General features: G+C 40.0%; 1 protein-coding gene across 2 annotated transcripts in view; it reads left to right on the top strand.

Annotated features, from left to right (window-relative positions):
• prkd1 (protein kinase D1) overlaps positions 1-9813 on the top strand; it is a 38722-nt gene extending 28909 nt beyond the window's left edge. For both annotated transcript variants that reach the window (XM_078941128.1, XM_011490138.4), the window contains exons 15-21: positions 95-201; positions 1320-1481; positions 3115-3213; positions 4338-4498; positions 4612-4718; positions 6503-6588; positions 7981-9813. In XM_078941128.1, the coding sequence (XP_078797254.1) occupies positions 95-201; positions 1320-1481; positions 3115-3213; positions 4338-4498; positions 4612-4718; positions 6503-6588; positions 7981-8184 (926 nt within the window). In that variant the 3' untranslated portion in view covers positions 8185-9813. The remainder of the gene's footprint in view (positions 1-94; positions 202-1319; positions 1482-3114; positions 3214-4337; positions 4499-4611; positions 4719-6502; positions 6589-7980) is intronic.
• Positions 9814-15452: the final 5639 nt, after the last annotated feature.

The raw sequence follows: 15452 nt of genomic DNA, 5'->3' as shown, positions 1-15452 counted from the left end.
TACCTGTTAAAACCCAGTCGGATTTACATTGAAGCCGTGAAAATTCATTATGGCAAGTGTGTAAAAGTTTTTTTGCGGTATTTTATTTTGGCAGGGAAACACAGAAAGTCTGGGAGAGACGTGGCCATCAAGATAATCGATAAACTGAGATTTCCAACTAAACAGGAGAGTCAGCTGCGAAATGAGGTTGCGATTCTGCAGGTAACTGGACACAAGTGTTGTGATTGTTGTTAAAACCTGCTAAAGACATATTATGCTTTAAAGGCCGTGCTACGTCCAAACGTTTTGCACATTTTCCACGTATGAAATTTCAGTCTGTCGTGACACATGCATGATATACGTAATTGGTAAGTGTTTCCTAAGTTTGTCATTCGTCGATGTGCTCAGATGTCCGTTGATGGTTTCGACTGATGGATCTTTACATGAATTTAGTTTGAGCTGTTGAAAGGTTTGGTGGGTTGAGAATTACGTAGTTCATGCGTATTTGACGTAGTTTATATGAACTAATTACGTCTATGAAGACTCTCATTCATCCAGTTCCCATCATAGTAGTAGGTTTAAACCAAAAAGCCTTTTGGATAAGAGGTGAAACGTCTTTAACTTTAAAAACCAAGTCCAGATAACAACCTTTAAACCTACTACTATGATGAAATAATTACGTAAATCTCTGCGTGATTATTGTGTGATGCATACACAAATTTGTGGCTTTCCACAACCGTTCTACGTATGTCTAACGGACTTTCACGCATGTACCGCTCATAGAAATCTGTAGGATTTTTTTTGGAAAAAGCAGGTACTTCCTGTTTGGAACACCAGGGGGGAGCGGTTACTCAGTCCAGTTCTCTTATACAGTTAATGATTGAGACTAATGGTAAAAATGGTTCCAAAAAATGGAAACATTTTCACATTTCAATTATATGTAAATGTGGGGCATTTATTGTTTTGTTTATTTAGCTTCATAGTAAACTGAAGAACTTTCCATTTAGTTTATTTTCATTTTTTAAAATCTTTTTGAAGCTTTTCTCTTAATAGAAATATGCAAAAATACTAACAGATAGTACTGAAACAAACTGAATTTATGGTAAAAGTCTAAAAATGAATTTAAATTTATGTTGGCTCTCGAATGATCTTTGTTTTCTGAAATGGTTCACAGTTTGAAACTTGTCCTCAGTGTGTCAGGAATGCAGAAACACACACATTCATGGAACTTCTGGTTCCTCAACTTCAGAAAATCAATAAAGTGATTATAGAGTTTTCTGTAGCTCTGAGAGATTTATGGCTTTATTTCAGAAGCGTCCTTTGTCTGAAAAATCTCACAGAGCCTGCACCACCCTGGTGTCGTAAACCTGGACTGCATGTTTGAGACGCCTGAGCGCGTGTTTGTGGTGATGGAGAAGCTGCATGGAGACATGCTGGAGATGATCCTGTCCAGTGAGAAAGGTCGGCTGCCTGAGAGGATCGCCAAGTTCCTGGTGACACAGGTGAAGCTCCGCCTCAAATCTGAGTTCATTTGAGAGACATTTGGAATCTTTCATGACATTGGATTTTAAACAGTTACAGAACAATATTGAAAGGCAAGCAGACGATTAGCCTTTATATATTTAAATAGAACATTTATGATTCCTGCTTCATTGATTTAAATAAAACCGACCTCTAACACCTCTACCACCCCACTCTCTCCCCTTTTTCTCGTCTTTTTTCTATCCGCGCAAGCTGGAAATGTATGCAAACATAATTAATATAAATAAAGTTTGGCCTCAAATACAAAAGGGGTTTATTTAAATATACATCTCGTGTGTCAGAAGATTCAATAACTCCTATTGTAGTAAAATTTAGCCAACACAAGAGGCCTTCTGTTTGCTCAGCTGCTGAAAAGGACAAGTAAATCAATCAATCAATCAATCAATCAATCAATCAATCAATCAATCAATCAATCAATCAATCAATCAATCAATCAATCAATCAATCAATCAATCAATCAATCAATCAATCAATCAATCAATCAATCAATCATGGATTATATTTATCTGCGCTTTTCCAGACGCTCAAAGAGCTTCCAGTGTGCTCATTATTCATTCATTGCTTTGATCATTGTCAAACTGCTCAACCGCCTGAGCCACTGCCGGCATCAATCAATCAATCAATCAATCAATCAATCAATCAATCAATCAATCAATCAATCAATCAACCCTGTCTTTAATGCAGTAGCAGCTTTCTAGCTTGCTTCTCTGCTTCTATCCAGCATTGTTGCTTTTTGTCTCTTGTTAACGACAAATATTCACTACTATTCCTTCTTACTGGCTAAATCTTCATTTGTGACTGAAAGTAAAAACAAGTCATCTGTAAAATTGGGTCACACCTGTGTGGTTGTGTCACCTTTAGCACTCTGGAGAAAGTGTCCTTCTCAATACAAGTTAAAAAATATGAATTTGTTACAAGGGAAACAAAACTGCGAATAGAGCATGTAAAATTTCCAAGATTTCTTTGGATAAGCTGTGATGTTCTGGCCTTTTAGGGCCAAACTAAACCTTGATATCAATGATGAACATTTGGATGTATTGCTCTGTCAATTGAAAATATTATAACTTAAATAAGGATTCCTTAAAATGCTTGAGTCTTTTTAAAATATGAATATTTTTACAATCCCCCCCCCCCCCCCAAATTGCAGATATATTCTGTTTTAAGTGCTATAACAATTTAACTAGCCTTATTTTTAAACCACAATTGTTTTAAGATAAAAACATAATTAAAGTTATACATTTGAAGATAAATTGGTTTTAAAAATTATTGGTAAATTATGGGTCAAAAATACTTTTCCAGTTTCCATAAATCAAGACTGACAGTCACCATCAGAAATAAAACTTCTGCTTAAAAATAACGTAAAACTTGTCGTTTTAAATAAAGTATTTTTAAAAATGGAATGACTTAAAATATTGAAGATTTATTGTCCTAAAAGAAGTCGTTACATCTTTTTAAAAAGTTACTAATAAGTAAGTTTAGTCTCAATTCAATACCAACGTGATCTTTAAACTAGAAACCTGACCAAAACACTTGTTGAGATGTTGTGTTTTTGCACATCGACACAGCTTGTGTATTTTTCTGTTTCACTGTCAGATTCTGGTGGCTCTGCGTCATCTCCACTTCAAGAACATCGTTCACTGTGACCTGAAACCTGAAAACGTCCTCCTGGCTTCAGCTGACTCTTTCCCACAGGTGTGAAGTCTTTGTGTGTTTCTGTCAATGCCAAACTGAGTGTGATGTTGTGTTGGGTGGGGATCATTTATCGTCATTTAAGACCATTTGTGTCGGAAGTTGCTCAACTGAAAAATACCAAAACAAATTAAATAAAACTAGAACTCAATACTATTGCCTTGAAAGTAAAAGGCAACATTTTAAGCAGAAGTTTGGCTTAAGATGGAAATGACAGATTAGAAAACATGTACGTAATAACAGGTTCTTCAGTGAGAAATTAATCGGTTAAATACCTGTGTGCCAGGTGAAGGAACAAGCTGAAGATCATGATAGGTAAAGGAGGTAAAAAACTGCATTTCAGTGTAAAACCCCACATTTCAACTCTGGACAAGCCATTGGGTCATGTTTAGCCGATATCTCAGCTATTTATTTATTTTTTCATTTATGAATTTTTATTTCTATCTTGTTAATTCTAGTTTTATGGATGCTTTGCTTTTTTGTAAATATTTATTACTTATCTATTAATATTCTTTTTTTATTTTATGATTTTTTTAAATATTTTGGGTGTGGCTATTTTTTGTGAATACTATTAATTTCTATTTTTAATATTAATTTTTTCTATTTTTTGGCTGCTGATTTTTTTTTGTTAATAATTATTTTATTTCTTTATTGCTCTATATATATTATTTCAAATTTTAAATGCGTTGGCTGCTGTTATAATTTTTTCAAATTTTTATTCAATTTCTTTCTTTATTTTGTTTTTCTATTTTAAAAAGTTTTTTGGGCTATAGTTAATTGCTGTTGCCCAAAATGAACAAACAAAAAGTCTAAATGTATAAGAAAATTGCTTTGGGGTTTTCCAAGTTTAAACATTTTATTTTATTTTATTTTTGAGCCTTTATTTATCCAGGGAAGACAGATTAAGAACAGTATTCTTATTTTTTCACTGTGCCCAGCAAAATGCAAGACTTTTAGAGAAAGGGAGAGAAATGGAGTAACAAGAAATGGACAAAAACATTAGCAACAAGGCAAGAAAGTCTAAAACTGCTTTACAGTTGTAGTGCACTTATTAATTCATCCCAAAAACTAGGAGAGTTGGAGATGGAAGGCATCTGAGGTGTGGTCTCTCTGTGGTTCTGCTGCAGGTGAAGCTTTGTGATTTCGGGTTTGCTCGAATCATCGGTGAGAAGTCGTTCAGACGCTCTGTGGTCGGAACGCCGGCGTATCTGGCTCCAGAGGTCCTGAGGAACAAAGGTTATAACCGTTCTCTGGACATGTGGTCGGTTGGAGTCATCATCTACGTGAGGTTAGAGATTCCACAACTTTGGGCCAGCAAAAGTTTCTCCGTAACTCACTCATGATGATATGTTTCCTGATCATAAGGGTTGTTTTAAAGTGGTTTGTATTTCTGGTTGTTAGTCTGAGTGGGACGTTCCCCTTCAACGAGGATGAAGACATCAATGATCAGATCCAGAATGCTGCTTTTATGTATCCTCCTCATCCCTGGAAGAAAGTCTCACAGGACGGTATGTAATGATGTGTCAAATCGGGTTTGAGAAGTCCTTCTCTACAAGAAATCCTGTGATTTTTGTTCCTTTTTAAGCATTTTTTAGGTTGTTTTTGTTCCCCGGAAATGCCATTGAATTCCCTCCTTGCTTCTTTAGAGCAATTCTCTGCAGCAGAGTGACTCATGTTGATGTCTCTAAATGTGTCTGCAAGGTGTGTTGACTAAAATCATCCCGTTGACTAATAATAAGCCTGACTCACTCAGTCAGTCCTCAGCCTCGTCCCCAAAGCGCTTTTCCATCCACCTCCTCATTTGCTTGAAGTGAGTTGAGCTGCTGTTTAAAAAATAAATGCGAGGACTCGCTTTGCCACGGGGAAGCTAAATGCCAGAGAATAAACCCTCAGCGTGTGGAGAGATCTCCATTTGCAAATATCCGGCTTTTAAAGGAGCGTCCTCTGCCCACAAGCCAACATGATTCCAATTTGTCAGTGGAGATAAAAAGCAGAGCTTGAAGTTTTGAAAAAAGGACTTTTATGTAATGTCATGTTGAAGAACTTTTTTTTTTATCTGAAGAAAATATATTTCAACTGAGCAAATATGCTCAACTTTGTTGGATTTATGTGTACTCTGCATAAAAAGAGATTATAAATGTGAGAATTAGGACAGAACGTTTACAAAAACCACAACCAGTCACAAAAACCTGAAAAAACATCTTCATCACTCATAAACTGGCAGATCTGTACCTCTTTGTGATCCACTGCTGAAGGCAGTCCATGCTAGCTTTGAGAGGTTGAACAACATTCTTTGCAAGAAGAAGAAGCTCCAGGTTCGGATCAAAGTACCATGAGGATAGCCAGATGTTTGATCCTCTGATATGTTCCAACTTTGCCATTGGGTCAAATCAGAGAAGGCTGGAAAGCAAGGAACCTGACTGGTGGTACAGAGATTTGTCCTGTATTCAGGTCAAATACTTTTGAAGTCAAATGAACACAACAAAGGATGGAGAAGCATCAGTCAGTAGTTTACTCCTCAATCTGGAAGAGATCGTTTGCATTCAGAGGGACCCTTGAGGAATTGGCGCCCAGATGAGTTATGGTACCTACTTTATTTAAGCTGTATGGGCAGTGCCGGTTTTTGGGTTGTCTAGGTCCATGGACGTTAGTAGAGAGGAGCATCTGCGTCTTGAAGGAAGCGCAGGTGTGTCTTCAGTTTCCTTGAGGCTCGTACGGCCACCTCAAAGAACGTCATGAAAATGGAACGTACCACAGTCAAGTGTATGTATCGACAAGTATTTGTTAGGATAGGGGATTGATGTACAGGTGGTGCTGTCGTGTTCTTATGCTACATTCTAGCTGTCAGTAACACATAGGGTGTGCACATGATATGCAAGTGATCGTAGGATGCCTGTAGGATGTCCACATAAACTACAATCTGATTGTCTAATGTCTAACGCTGGCGTGTCACCTACTTCACCCTTATTTAGCCTTACATGTTGTGTTAGTGTTTGCAACGACCTGTCGCCTTCTCTCTATGGGCTCACTGATCCGTTTAAGAATTTGATATTTCATAAGGGACACCTGCGTAACCCGAACAGGTTTGCTCCAGCACCGTATCCATCGGTAAGGACAGTTGTGACTAGGGGTTTACATACACGACGACGAAGCAAGGTGATGGAGGCGAATGATTCGCTGTGGCGCCCCTTCAAGGGAGCACCCAAATGCAAATGAGATGAAGGCAATAGCTGTAAGAAATTAACAGGTTTCATATAATTTTCATAGTTTGTTTTTTTTATTTTTCATGCAGCAATTGATCTGATCAACAACCTTCTGCAAGTGAAGATGAGGAAGAGGTACAGCGTCGACAAGACCCTCAGTCACCCCTGGTTACAGGTCAGACTTTCATCTTGGAGCTTTGATTGTTTTTATTAAGTTTGTTGACATGCAAATCTCCAACAAGGCTTCAACTCTACTGTCCTATAAGTATTTACGCCCCGTCCTCTTTAGTAGGTCCACCTTGCTAGTATCAGGTTGGACCCTCTTTTTAAGAACTGCCTTAATCATTGGTGGCATCAATTCAACAAGGTACTGGATACATTCCCTAGAGATTTGGTCCATACTGACATGACAGCATCACACAGTTGTTGCAGATTTGTTGGCTGCACATCCATGATGCCTATCTCCCGTTCCACCACATCCCAAAGGTGATCTGTTGGGTGGAGATCTGGTGACTGTGGAGGCCATTTGACTCCAGAGAACTCATTGTCATGATTAAGAAACCAGTCTGAGATGATTCCAGCTTTATGACATGGCACATTATCATGCTGGAAGTAGCTATCAGAAGACGGTACACTATGGTCAGAAAGGGATGGTCAGCAGCAATACTCAAGTAGGCTGTGGCGTTGGAATCATACTCAAGTGGTACTACGTGAACCAAAGTGTGCCAAGAAAATATTCCCCACACCATAACACTACCACCACCGGCCTGAACCATTGATACATGGCTGGATCCATGCTTTCATGTTGTTGACGCCAAATTCTGACCCTACCTTTCGAATGTGGCAGCAGAAATGGAGACTCATCAGAGAAAAAGTTTTTCCCAATCTTCTATGGTCCAGTTTTTGTGAGTCTGTGTGAATTGTTGCCTCAGTTTCCTGTTCTTAGCTGACAGGAGTGGTGCCCGGTGTGGTCTTCTACTGCTGTACTCCATTTCCCTCAAAATTGGATGTGTTGTGCATTCAGAGATGCTCTTCTGCAGACCTCGGATGGAACCAGTGGTTCTTATAGTTACTGTTGCCTTTCTATCAGCTGGAACTAGTCTGGCCATTCTCCTTTGACCGCTGGCATCATTAAGGCATTTCTGCCCACAGAACAGCCTCTCACTGGATATTTTCTCTTTTTCTGACCATTTTCTGTAAACCCTAGACATGGTTGTGGGTGAAAATCCCAGTAGATCAGTAGATCTGGAATCCTCAGACCAATCCGTCTGGCACCTACAACCATGCCACGTTCAAAGTCACTTCAATCACCTTTCTACCCCATTTTGATGCTCGATTTAAAATGCAGCACATCATCTTGACAATATCTACATGCTTAAATGCATTCACTTGCTGCTATGTGATTGGTTGATTAGAAGTGGTTAGTGAGTGTGTTTGTGGTGGTGATGAGCAAATGAAACATCAGACAACAGGAACCAAACTGACTGCAGTCTGTTAGCTCCCTGCTTGCTGCATTTGGGCTCACGTGACCTCAGTTCTTCAGGATCCTGTTTATTTTCTCTTGCAGGACTATCAGATGTGGTTGGACCTGAGGAACCTGGAGTCTCGGGTGAATGAGCGCTACATAACGCACGAGAGCGACGACCTCCGCTGGCTTCACCACGCCCAGCTCAGCGGCCTCGACTACCCCGGGACCGACTGTCGGGGGGTGGAGCATTACCAGGAGAAGGAGGAGCTGGAGACTCTCAGTGAGAGGGTCAGTGAACTCTGAGGATGGAGCTCAATCAGGAGATCTGAGACAGAAAAAGCACAACGCTAACAAACCAGAAGATGTCAATTCCAAACTTTCACTTATATGATCGAAAGCTGATTTTTTTATTTTAATGTCTAAAAAAACTACATGAATGTGAAGCCAGAAAGAAAGAATCCTGTTGGGATTTTTGACAGAAAGGTTCTGAGCCTGTTGGACTTCTGCAGGGCCACCCATCACCACCGGTTCTTTTTAAACAAAGCTTCATCAAAGAGACTTCCTGCTCGGTCTGGAGAAGCTGCAGCAAAAAACATCCGGCTTGGAAGAAAGTTTCTGCTTCAAATGGAAGAGTTGATACAATCTGAAAAAAGCCTTGGTGGTAGAACAGAGGCTGATCCAAGATGCAGATGAGATCAGAGTCTTTGCTCCTCCGAGGGGACTTTTTCCCCCCCGCGTAGGAGGTGAGTTTTTGTCTTTTGCATGACTTACCCTTTTCTTAGGAGACCTAAAGAAGTTTGAAAGAATGTATCTAATGGGGTATGCTCTGACTCCGCCCTTTATGATCATAAAAAATGGTAAAAATGATTGAAATTAATGAAATTTCAATATTTATAAAGATATTTTATAAAAAGATAATACATACACTTCATGTATTAGACTGAATTTACTCCAAAATAGAGCTGCCCAATCCTGATCCTTCAAGTTTCCTAGCCGGATCTGGTGGGTCCAGATTTGATCTTTGCTGGTGGATCTAAAAGGCTTGTTGGTTAAAATGATGACGGGTCGCAGGTTTTCTGATGAGCTGCGGTAAACTGGATCTGTGGGAGGCAGGTAAAGGTATTCCAGCAGAAACAGCCTTTTCTCCTGTGACAAACCTCATCTCACTGTGCCGTCGGCTCCAGGGCTCAGCTATACTATCACGAAAAAATAAAGCTGATCTCAATACAATAATGACTGGTTTGATAGCAAAATAGAGAGAGTCCACCAAAAACACATGATTTATGATTTTAACTGATGTTCCAAACTTTAGGAGAGCTTTATCACTTCTGTTCGCCACTTCAGAGGAGGGACGACAGCGGCGCCAACAACAGACGCTGTTATGGGTCAAATGTGATGTCACCTCTTTTTTTTTACTCTTAGTGTTTCCTTAAATGTATTTTTCTTTGTATTTCTTTTAAATTTGCAATGTGTAAACTGTTTTCAGTTTGTTTTTTTACATCTATAACCTGTTTTCTTTTTCATTTATTACAAGCCTCCATAGAGATCAATGCATATACTATCAAACATGCAGGTTCATTTTTCCTCATTCTGCCCCTCTTTAAACTTTCAGTCAGTTTCATTCAAAAACATAAGAAAAGAAGATGCACGAAGAGTCAAGAACAGTTGTTCTAGATTTAAACCCATGTAAACTGGAAAAGGATGAAATTCAAGTTTCCTTCATTTTTGGGGAACAGAACTGAAGAACTTTCTGAATGACATTGAAGGAATAATACTGCTGTGCTATATCTGCCAAAGGTTTTGTTTTTTGTTTATTCTCTGTTTTCATTTAAGATCACAATGAAACATTGAGCTGCATAATTTTCAGTAAAATCCTGGAATTTGTTTTTCATATTTTGGTGTTTATTTTCTATGCGAGTTATTCAACTATTTGTGGGACCAAAAACAAATATTTAAACTTTTAGTTTCACAGAGACTCAGAAAAACTTTTGCAACATTTAAATAACTTATAAAACCTCAAAATGGAGAAAAAATCACCAAAAAAGTAAAAAAAAAAAAAAAGTTGGTAAAGTTTGGCTTAACGGTGCTCCTCTTAAATAAACTTTTCCGACAGCCTTTTAAAGAGCAGACATTGAAGGTTTATATGTCATCACAAGTGTCATAAAACAGCCAATGTGGGGCTAAGCTGCTGCATCTTTCAGCCTCTGCTAAAATAAAATGTTTTAAAATCCTGAATCTTGAAGAAAGAAATTTGGTCAATTGAATAAAAGAAGTAAAGATGCTAAAATATTTACAAATCTGCTGAAATTATTTGATTTATCAGAATTCTGCAGAAAAGTGTCAGCTATCGATGTGACTGAGATGCACTGAGAACTTCACTTTGTAGAACACAGAAAACAGAGATTCTGGGACTGCAAGAATAAAAATGATTAAGCAGAAATGATCACAGAATTGTATCTATTTTTCCCCCCAGAAGTTTCTGGTTAAGTTTTGTTCTCACTAGAAAAATTACAGATATTCTAAAACTTCTTAACCCCTTTTTAAGGTTAAAGGAATGCTGGAGCCTATCCTAGCCCGTGTTGGGCGAAGGCGGAGAACATCCTGCGTGACGGTCAAGGCAGACAGGATGAACGTGCTGATTTGGATGTTTCCATCACACATATGCACAAAACTTTATCAAAATTCCAGAAATGTACAAAAAAACAATTTCACAATTACACAGTCTACATTAAATCATAATTATGTGAATAAACCCAAACCCACTCGTGTGGTAAGTCATTCAAGAACGTGGTGATGGATGTGAACAATACTTTGACAGCAGATACAATCACATTTTGGCCACGGCATTAGCACTCATCGTCATCTATCAAAGGAGACGCCGGCGTCTTCTTCAGGCCATGGAGCGGCGAGCTCCTTACATGTGGCAGTGGCTACGGATAAGTCCATTTAGGGAAATGGTGGTGGGTGATTTTACAGAGGAGCTGTGGATCCAACAATGCCACATGATATGCTTAGGTTTGCTGAGCTGTGGGACGCTGTGGGACCTCTGGTGGCGCCCGCTGTGCAGCGACCAAGGCCACCAGTTCCTACCAAGAAGCGCATTGCCATCCGGTTGTTGGTCATGTGACTCCTGTCATTATAAAAAAGCAGTTTTGCTAAATATGTTAATTTCAATACACCTCAAAAAGCACCTCCTCCAAGCACAAAAACTTTTATTCTATAATTGAGAGTTTTTTTCAAAGATTGTCGTGTTTCCATTTGGCCAAATTATTATCACAAATCGGTTTTGCACATTTTCATAGTTAATTGGTTTCATAGTCAATTGATTGTTTTTTTTTAGTTGGAAACAGAGAATTCAGTTTGTCACAGTAAAGAAACAGTTTCTTCCCCAAAGCTGCTGAGATTACACTGATAAACTATCATAAGCATTTTGTTGCCTTCAGAACTTTTGTGTTTTTTTTTCTGAAGGAACAATAAGTAAATAAAACACTGACATTTCAAACATCCATCACTCAGACCAGACACCAATGAAACAACACAGAGCGGCCAGCCAACACAGCGGCATTTATCCTGTGGAGGATGATGATCAATGAAAAACACCTGCAGAGATCAGAGCTGAAACCGGTGTGAACAGGAAACCAGGGAACAAGGACAAGCCTTTCAAAATAAGACAGGAACTAGTTATGCACAGGAGAGGAAATAGTTATGATGGGTAAATAAAAAAAACAAAAAACAGAAAGAGTTTAAATCGAACAAGCTGCAGGCAAATTAACATTTAGAAGCTTTTATGTTAGTTTCGTGTTTCTCATTTCTGATTTCAGACCATGAATTCTAACAACAGATAAAAAGAAAACAGTTTCTGAGAAGAAAAGGTCCCTCTGAAAGCAGCATCGAGCAAAATCATTACATAAAAACGCTGTGATTTTCTGACACAACAGCAAGTTTATTTTTGTCATATGTGTTCCCACATGAACATGTTTTACTTTCTGTCTGATAGGTCCGGTTTTTCCCTGTTCCTTGTTTACAGCATCGCACACGATGATATCCTCTGACACATTAATAACATCTCATTTATCAGCCTGACAGAGGAGGATGACCTGCACTGCTTTGACACAAAACATGGAGCCACACCTGAGCTGTTGATTGAAACTAAAAGGATATTATTAATGGAAAAACGTCACTTACAGACCAAATCTGGGAAAGAAATGCCGCTGCTCGTCAGGGTTTCCACAGAAATATAGTTGAGGAAAAAACATTTAACTGTTGATTTTTAAAACTATGGAGCAAAGAGACACTTTATAACCCAGCTCTGAAAATCTGTTCAAATATTTTTAACTATTTTAAATTTATTTAATACAAAGCTTCATTAAGATTTAATATTAAAGTCAGTTTTTTTTGGTAAGAAGTCGTTATTTGTTGATTTTTGGGAATCTTTTTGCAAATGTGAGGATTAGAACAAGGACAGTATTGTATTAAATACTTTGAATATTTTGAAAATAGGAAATTTGAAATGATCGTTCCTATACCTGAGGAATTCAACTCAGCATTATTTGGCTCGGGTCCTCTACCAGAGGCCTGGGAGTTTGAGGGCCCTGCAGTATCTTAGCTGTTCCTAGCATGGCGCTTTTCTGGATTGAGAGGTCTGAGGTCTTTCCAGTTATCTGTTGTAGCCACTCCTCCAGCTTGGGGGTTACTGCCCCGAGTGCTCCAATTACCACAGTCACCACTGTCACCTTCACTTTCCAGGCTTTCTCCAGTTCTTCTCTGAGTCCCTGGTATTTCTCCAGTGTCTCATGTTCCTTCTTCCTGATGTTCCCATCGCTTGGCACTGCCATATCCACCACAACGGCTTTCCTCTGTTCTTTATCCACCACTACAATGTCTGGTTGGTTCGCCATTACCATCCTATCAGTCTGGATCTGGAAGTCCCACAGGATCTTTGCCCTCTCATTCTCTACCACCTTCGGAGGTGTTTCCCATTTTGACCTTGGGGTTTCCAGTTCATATTCTGCACACATGTTCCTGTATATTATTCCAGCCACTTGATTGTGGCGCTCCATGTATGCTTTCCCTGCCAGCATCTTACACCCTGCAGTTGTGTGCTGGATTGTTTCAGGCGCCTCTTTGCACAGCCTACACCTTGAGTCTTGTCTGGTGTGCTAGATCTACACCTTGGGTCTTGTCTGGTGTGGTAGATCTACACCTTGGGTCTTGTCTGGTGTGGTAGATCTGAGCCTCTATTGCTCTGGTGCTCAGGGCTTGTTCCTGAGCTGCCAGGATGAGCGCTTCAGTGCTGTCCTGTAGGCCAGCCCTTTCTAGCCATTGGTAGGACTTCTTGATATCAGCCACTTCAGTTATGGTCCGGTGGTACATCCCATGCAGGGGTTTGTCCTCCCATGAGGATCTGTCCTCCAGCACTGTATCCTCTGCCCTCCATTGCCTGAGACATTCACTGAGCACACTGTCAGTTGGGGCCTTGAGCTTGATGTACTCATGCATCTTGGATGTTTCATCCTGGATTGTGGCTTCTACGCTCACTAGTCCTCGGCCTCCTTCCTTGCGGCTAGTATACAGTCTCAGGGTGCTGGATTTGGGATGGAACCCTCCATGCATGGTGAGGATCTTTCGTGTTTTAACATCCGTGGTCTGTATCTCTTCCTTTTGCCACCTTATAATTCCTGCAGGGTATCTGATAACTGGCAGTGCGTAGCTGTTTATTGCCCGGGTCTTATTTCTGCCATTGAGCTGGCTTCTCAGGACTTGCCTTACTCGTTGGAGGAATTTAGCTGTTGCAGCTTTCCTTGTTGCCTGCTCCAGGTTGCCATTTGCCTGTGGAAATCCAAGGTACTTGTAGCTGTCCTCAATGTCTGCCATTGTTCTTTCTAGGAGTGAGACCCCTCCTGTGTGGACTACCTTGCCTCTCTTTGTCACCATCCGGCTGCATTTCTCGAGCCCGAATGACATCCCAATGTCAGTACTGTAGATCCTGGTGGTGTGGATCAGGGAGTCAATGTCACGCTCGCTCTTAGCATACAGCTTGATGTCATCCATGTAGAGGAGGTGACTGATGTTGGCCCCATTTCTGAGTCGGTATTCATAGCCAGTCTTGTTGATTATTTGGCTGAGGGGGTTCAGACCTATGCAGAACAGCAGTGGGGACAGAGCATCACCTTGGTATATCCCACATTTGATGGACACTTGTGCGACTGGCTTCCCATTTGCTTCAGGGGTGGTTTTCCACTGCTTCATCGAGTTTCCTATAAAGGCTCTAACAGTCCCGTTGATGTTGTAATATATATATAATTCATTTGATTGGTTTATTTCAACTATTAATTGTAGAATCTACAACAAAAATTCCCTCAGATTTATCAAACATTATTCCAGAAATAGTCAAATGCATTAATTTAAAAGAAATAAAAAAACAAAACATATAAATTGACGTAAATGTAAGAAGAAAATAATGATGTAATGAATAGAGACTTTGGCGATTATGCATACAACAATTAGATCATATTATCTACATTAAATATAATAATTAATTTGAGTTAAGTAGAGTTGGACTTCTTGAAAAGGAGCGGGAAAAAGTAAATTTATAGGCTATAATCCCATCCCTGCAGATCAGATCAAAATATGCAAATATCAGCTCAATTAAATAATTTTAACAAAAATAATATGCATTTTCTTTAATGTATGCAATGCAAAGAACGTGAAAAAACAGTAATACTTTCCCAGAGTTGTTAAAAAGATGGATTTATTTCCTCCTTACAACACTAGATGGAGCCACATGCGAGGCAACCGGAGAGCGCGCACGCTTCCCTGACGGCTGATGAGCGCGCGCGCTTTTATTTATTTTTTTATTCTGCAAGTATGTGCAGCTTTTCTTTGGCTGTTTTTGTGCTTTCCAAAAAGCTTGTGCGCTGCGCGTTTCTTTGTCATGCGCGCCATCACGTGTGTCTCCGTGTGTACATACTCTGGGTTGTGTTGTTGTTGTGTGTTTGTTGCCTCCCAACACCTACCGCAGTGCTTGTTGGGACACCGGGGGCCACATGAGCACGAACAAACACATTTAAGAAACAGCAGACAACAAAAACAAACAAGCCTCCCTATATGCCAATTAAAAAACACCGAGACGGAGGGAGACGCGCTGGGAGAGACGGAGGCGGCTCCGAGACAAAACACAATTATTTCACCGAGTCCGTGGCTGATTGCACGCGAGCTCACTGCCTCAAATCCTCCACGGTCGCCGTGAAACTCCGAGAAAAACCCGCGGATTCTTACATTGATCAATTTTCCTCCTCAGAGGAACCTGGCCCGATTTACGAGTTTCCACACAAACGCGCGCGGACACACGATCACAGAAAACTGTCACGTGTGTAAATAAGTTGTCAAGTCTAAAACAGCTGCAGGAGCCCCACACGTGAAACCCTGCACGCTAGTGCACGCGCGCGTCCCTGACGTGATCTGGAATCTGCGCTCTGACCTGCTGCGCTCAAAATGCCAATATTCACGCAGAGCGCGTTTTAACCAACATCTCTGCTTACAGAGAAACTTTAAAAAATAAACATACACGG

Source organism: Oryzias latipes, chromosome 22, assembly GCF_053564925.1.
Source record: "Oryzias latipes strain Hd-rR chromosome 22, Olatipes_Hd-rR_3.1".
Classification (NCBI taxonomy): Eukaryota; Metazoa; Chordata; class Actinopteri; order Beloniformes; family Adrianichthyidae; genus Oryzias; species Oryzias latipes.
This window is presented reverse-complemented; position numbering and strand designations above follow the sequence as displayed.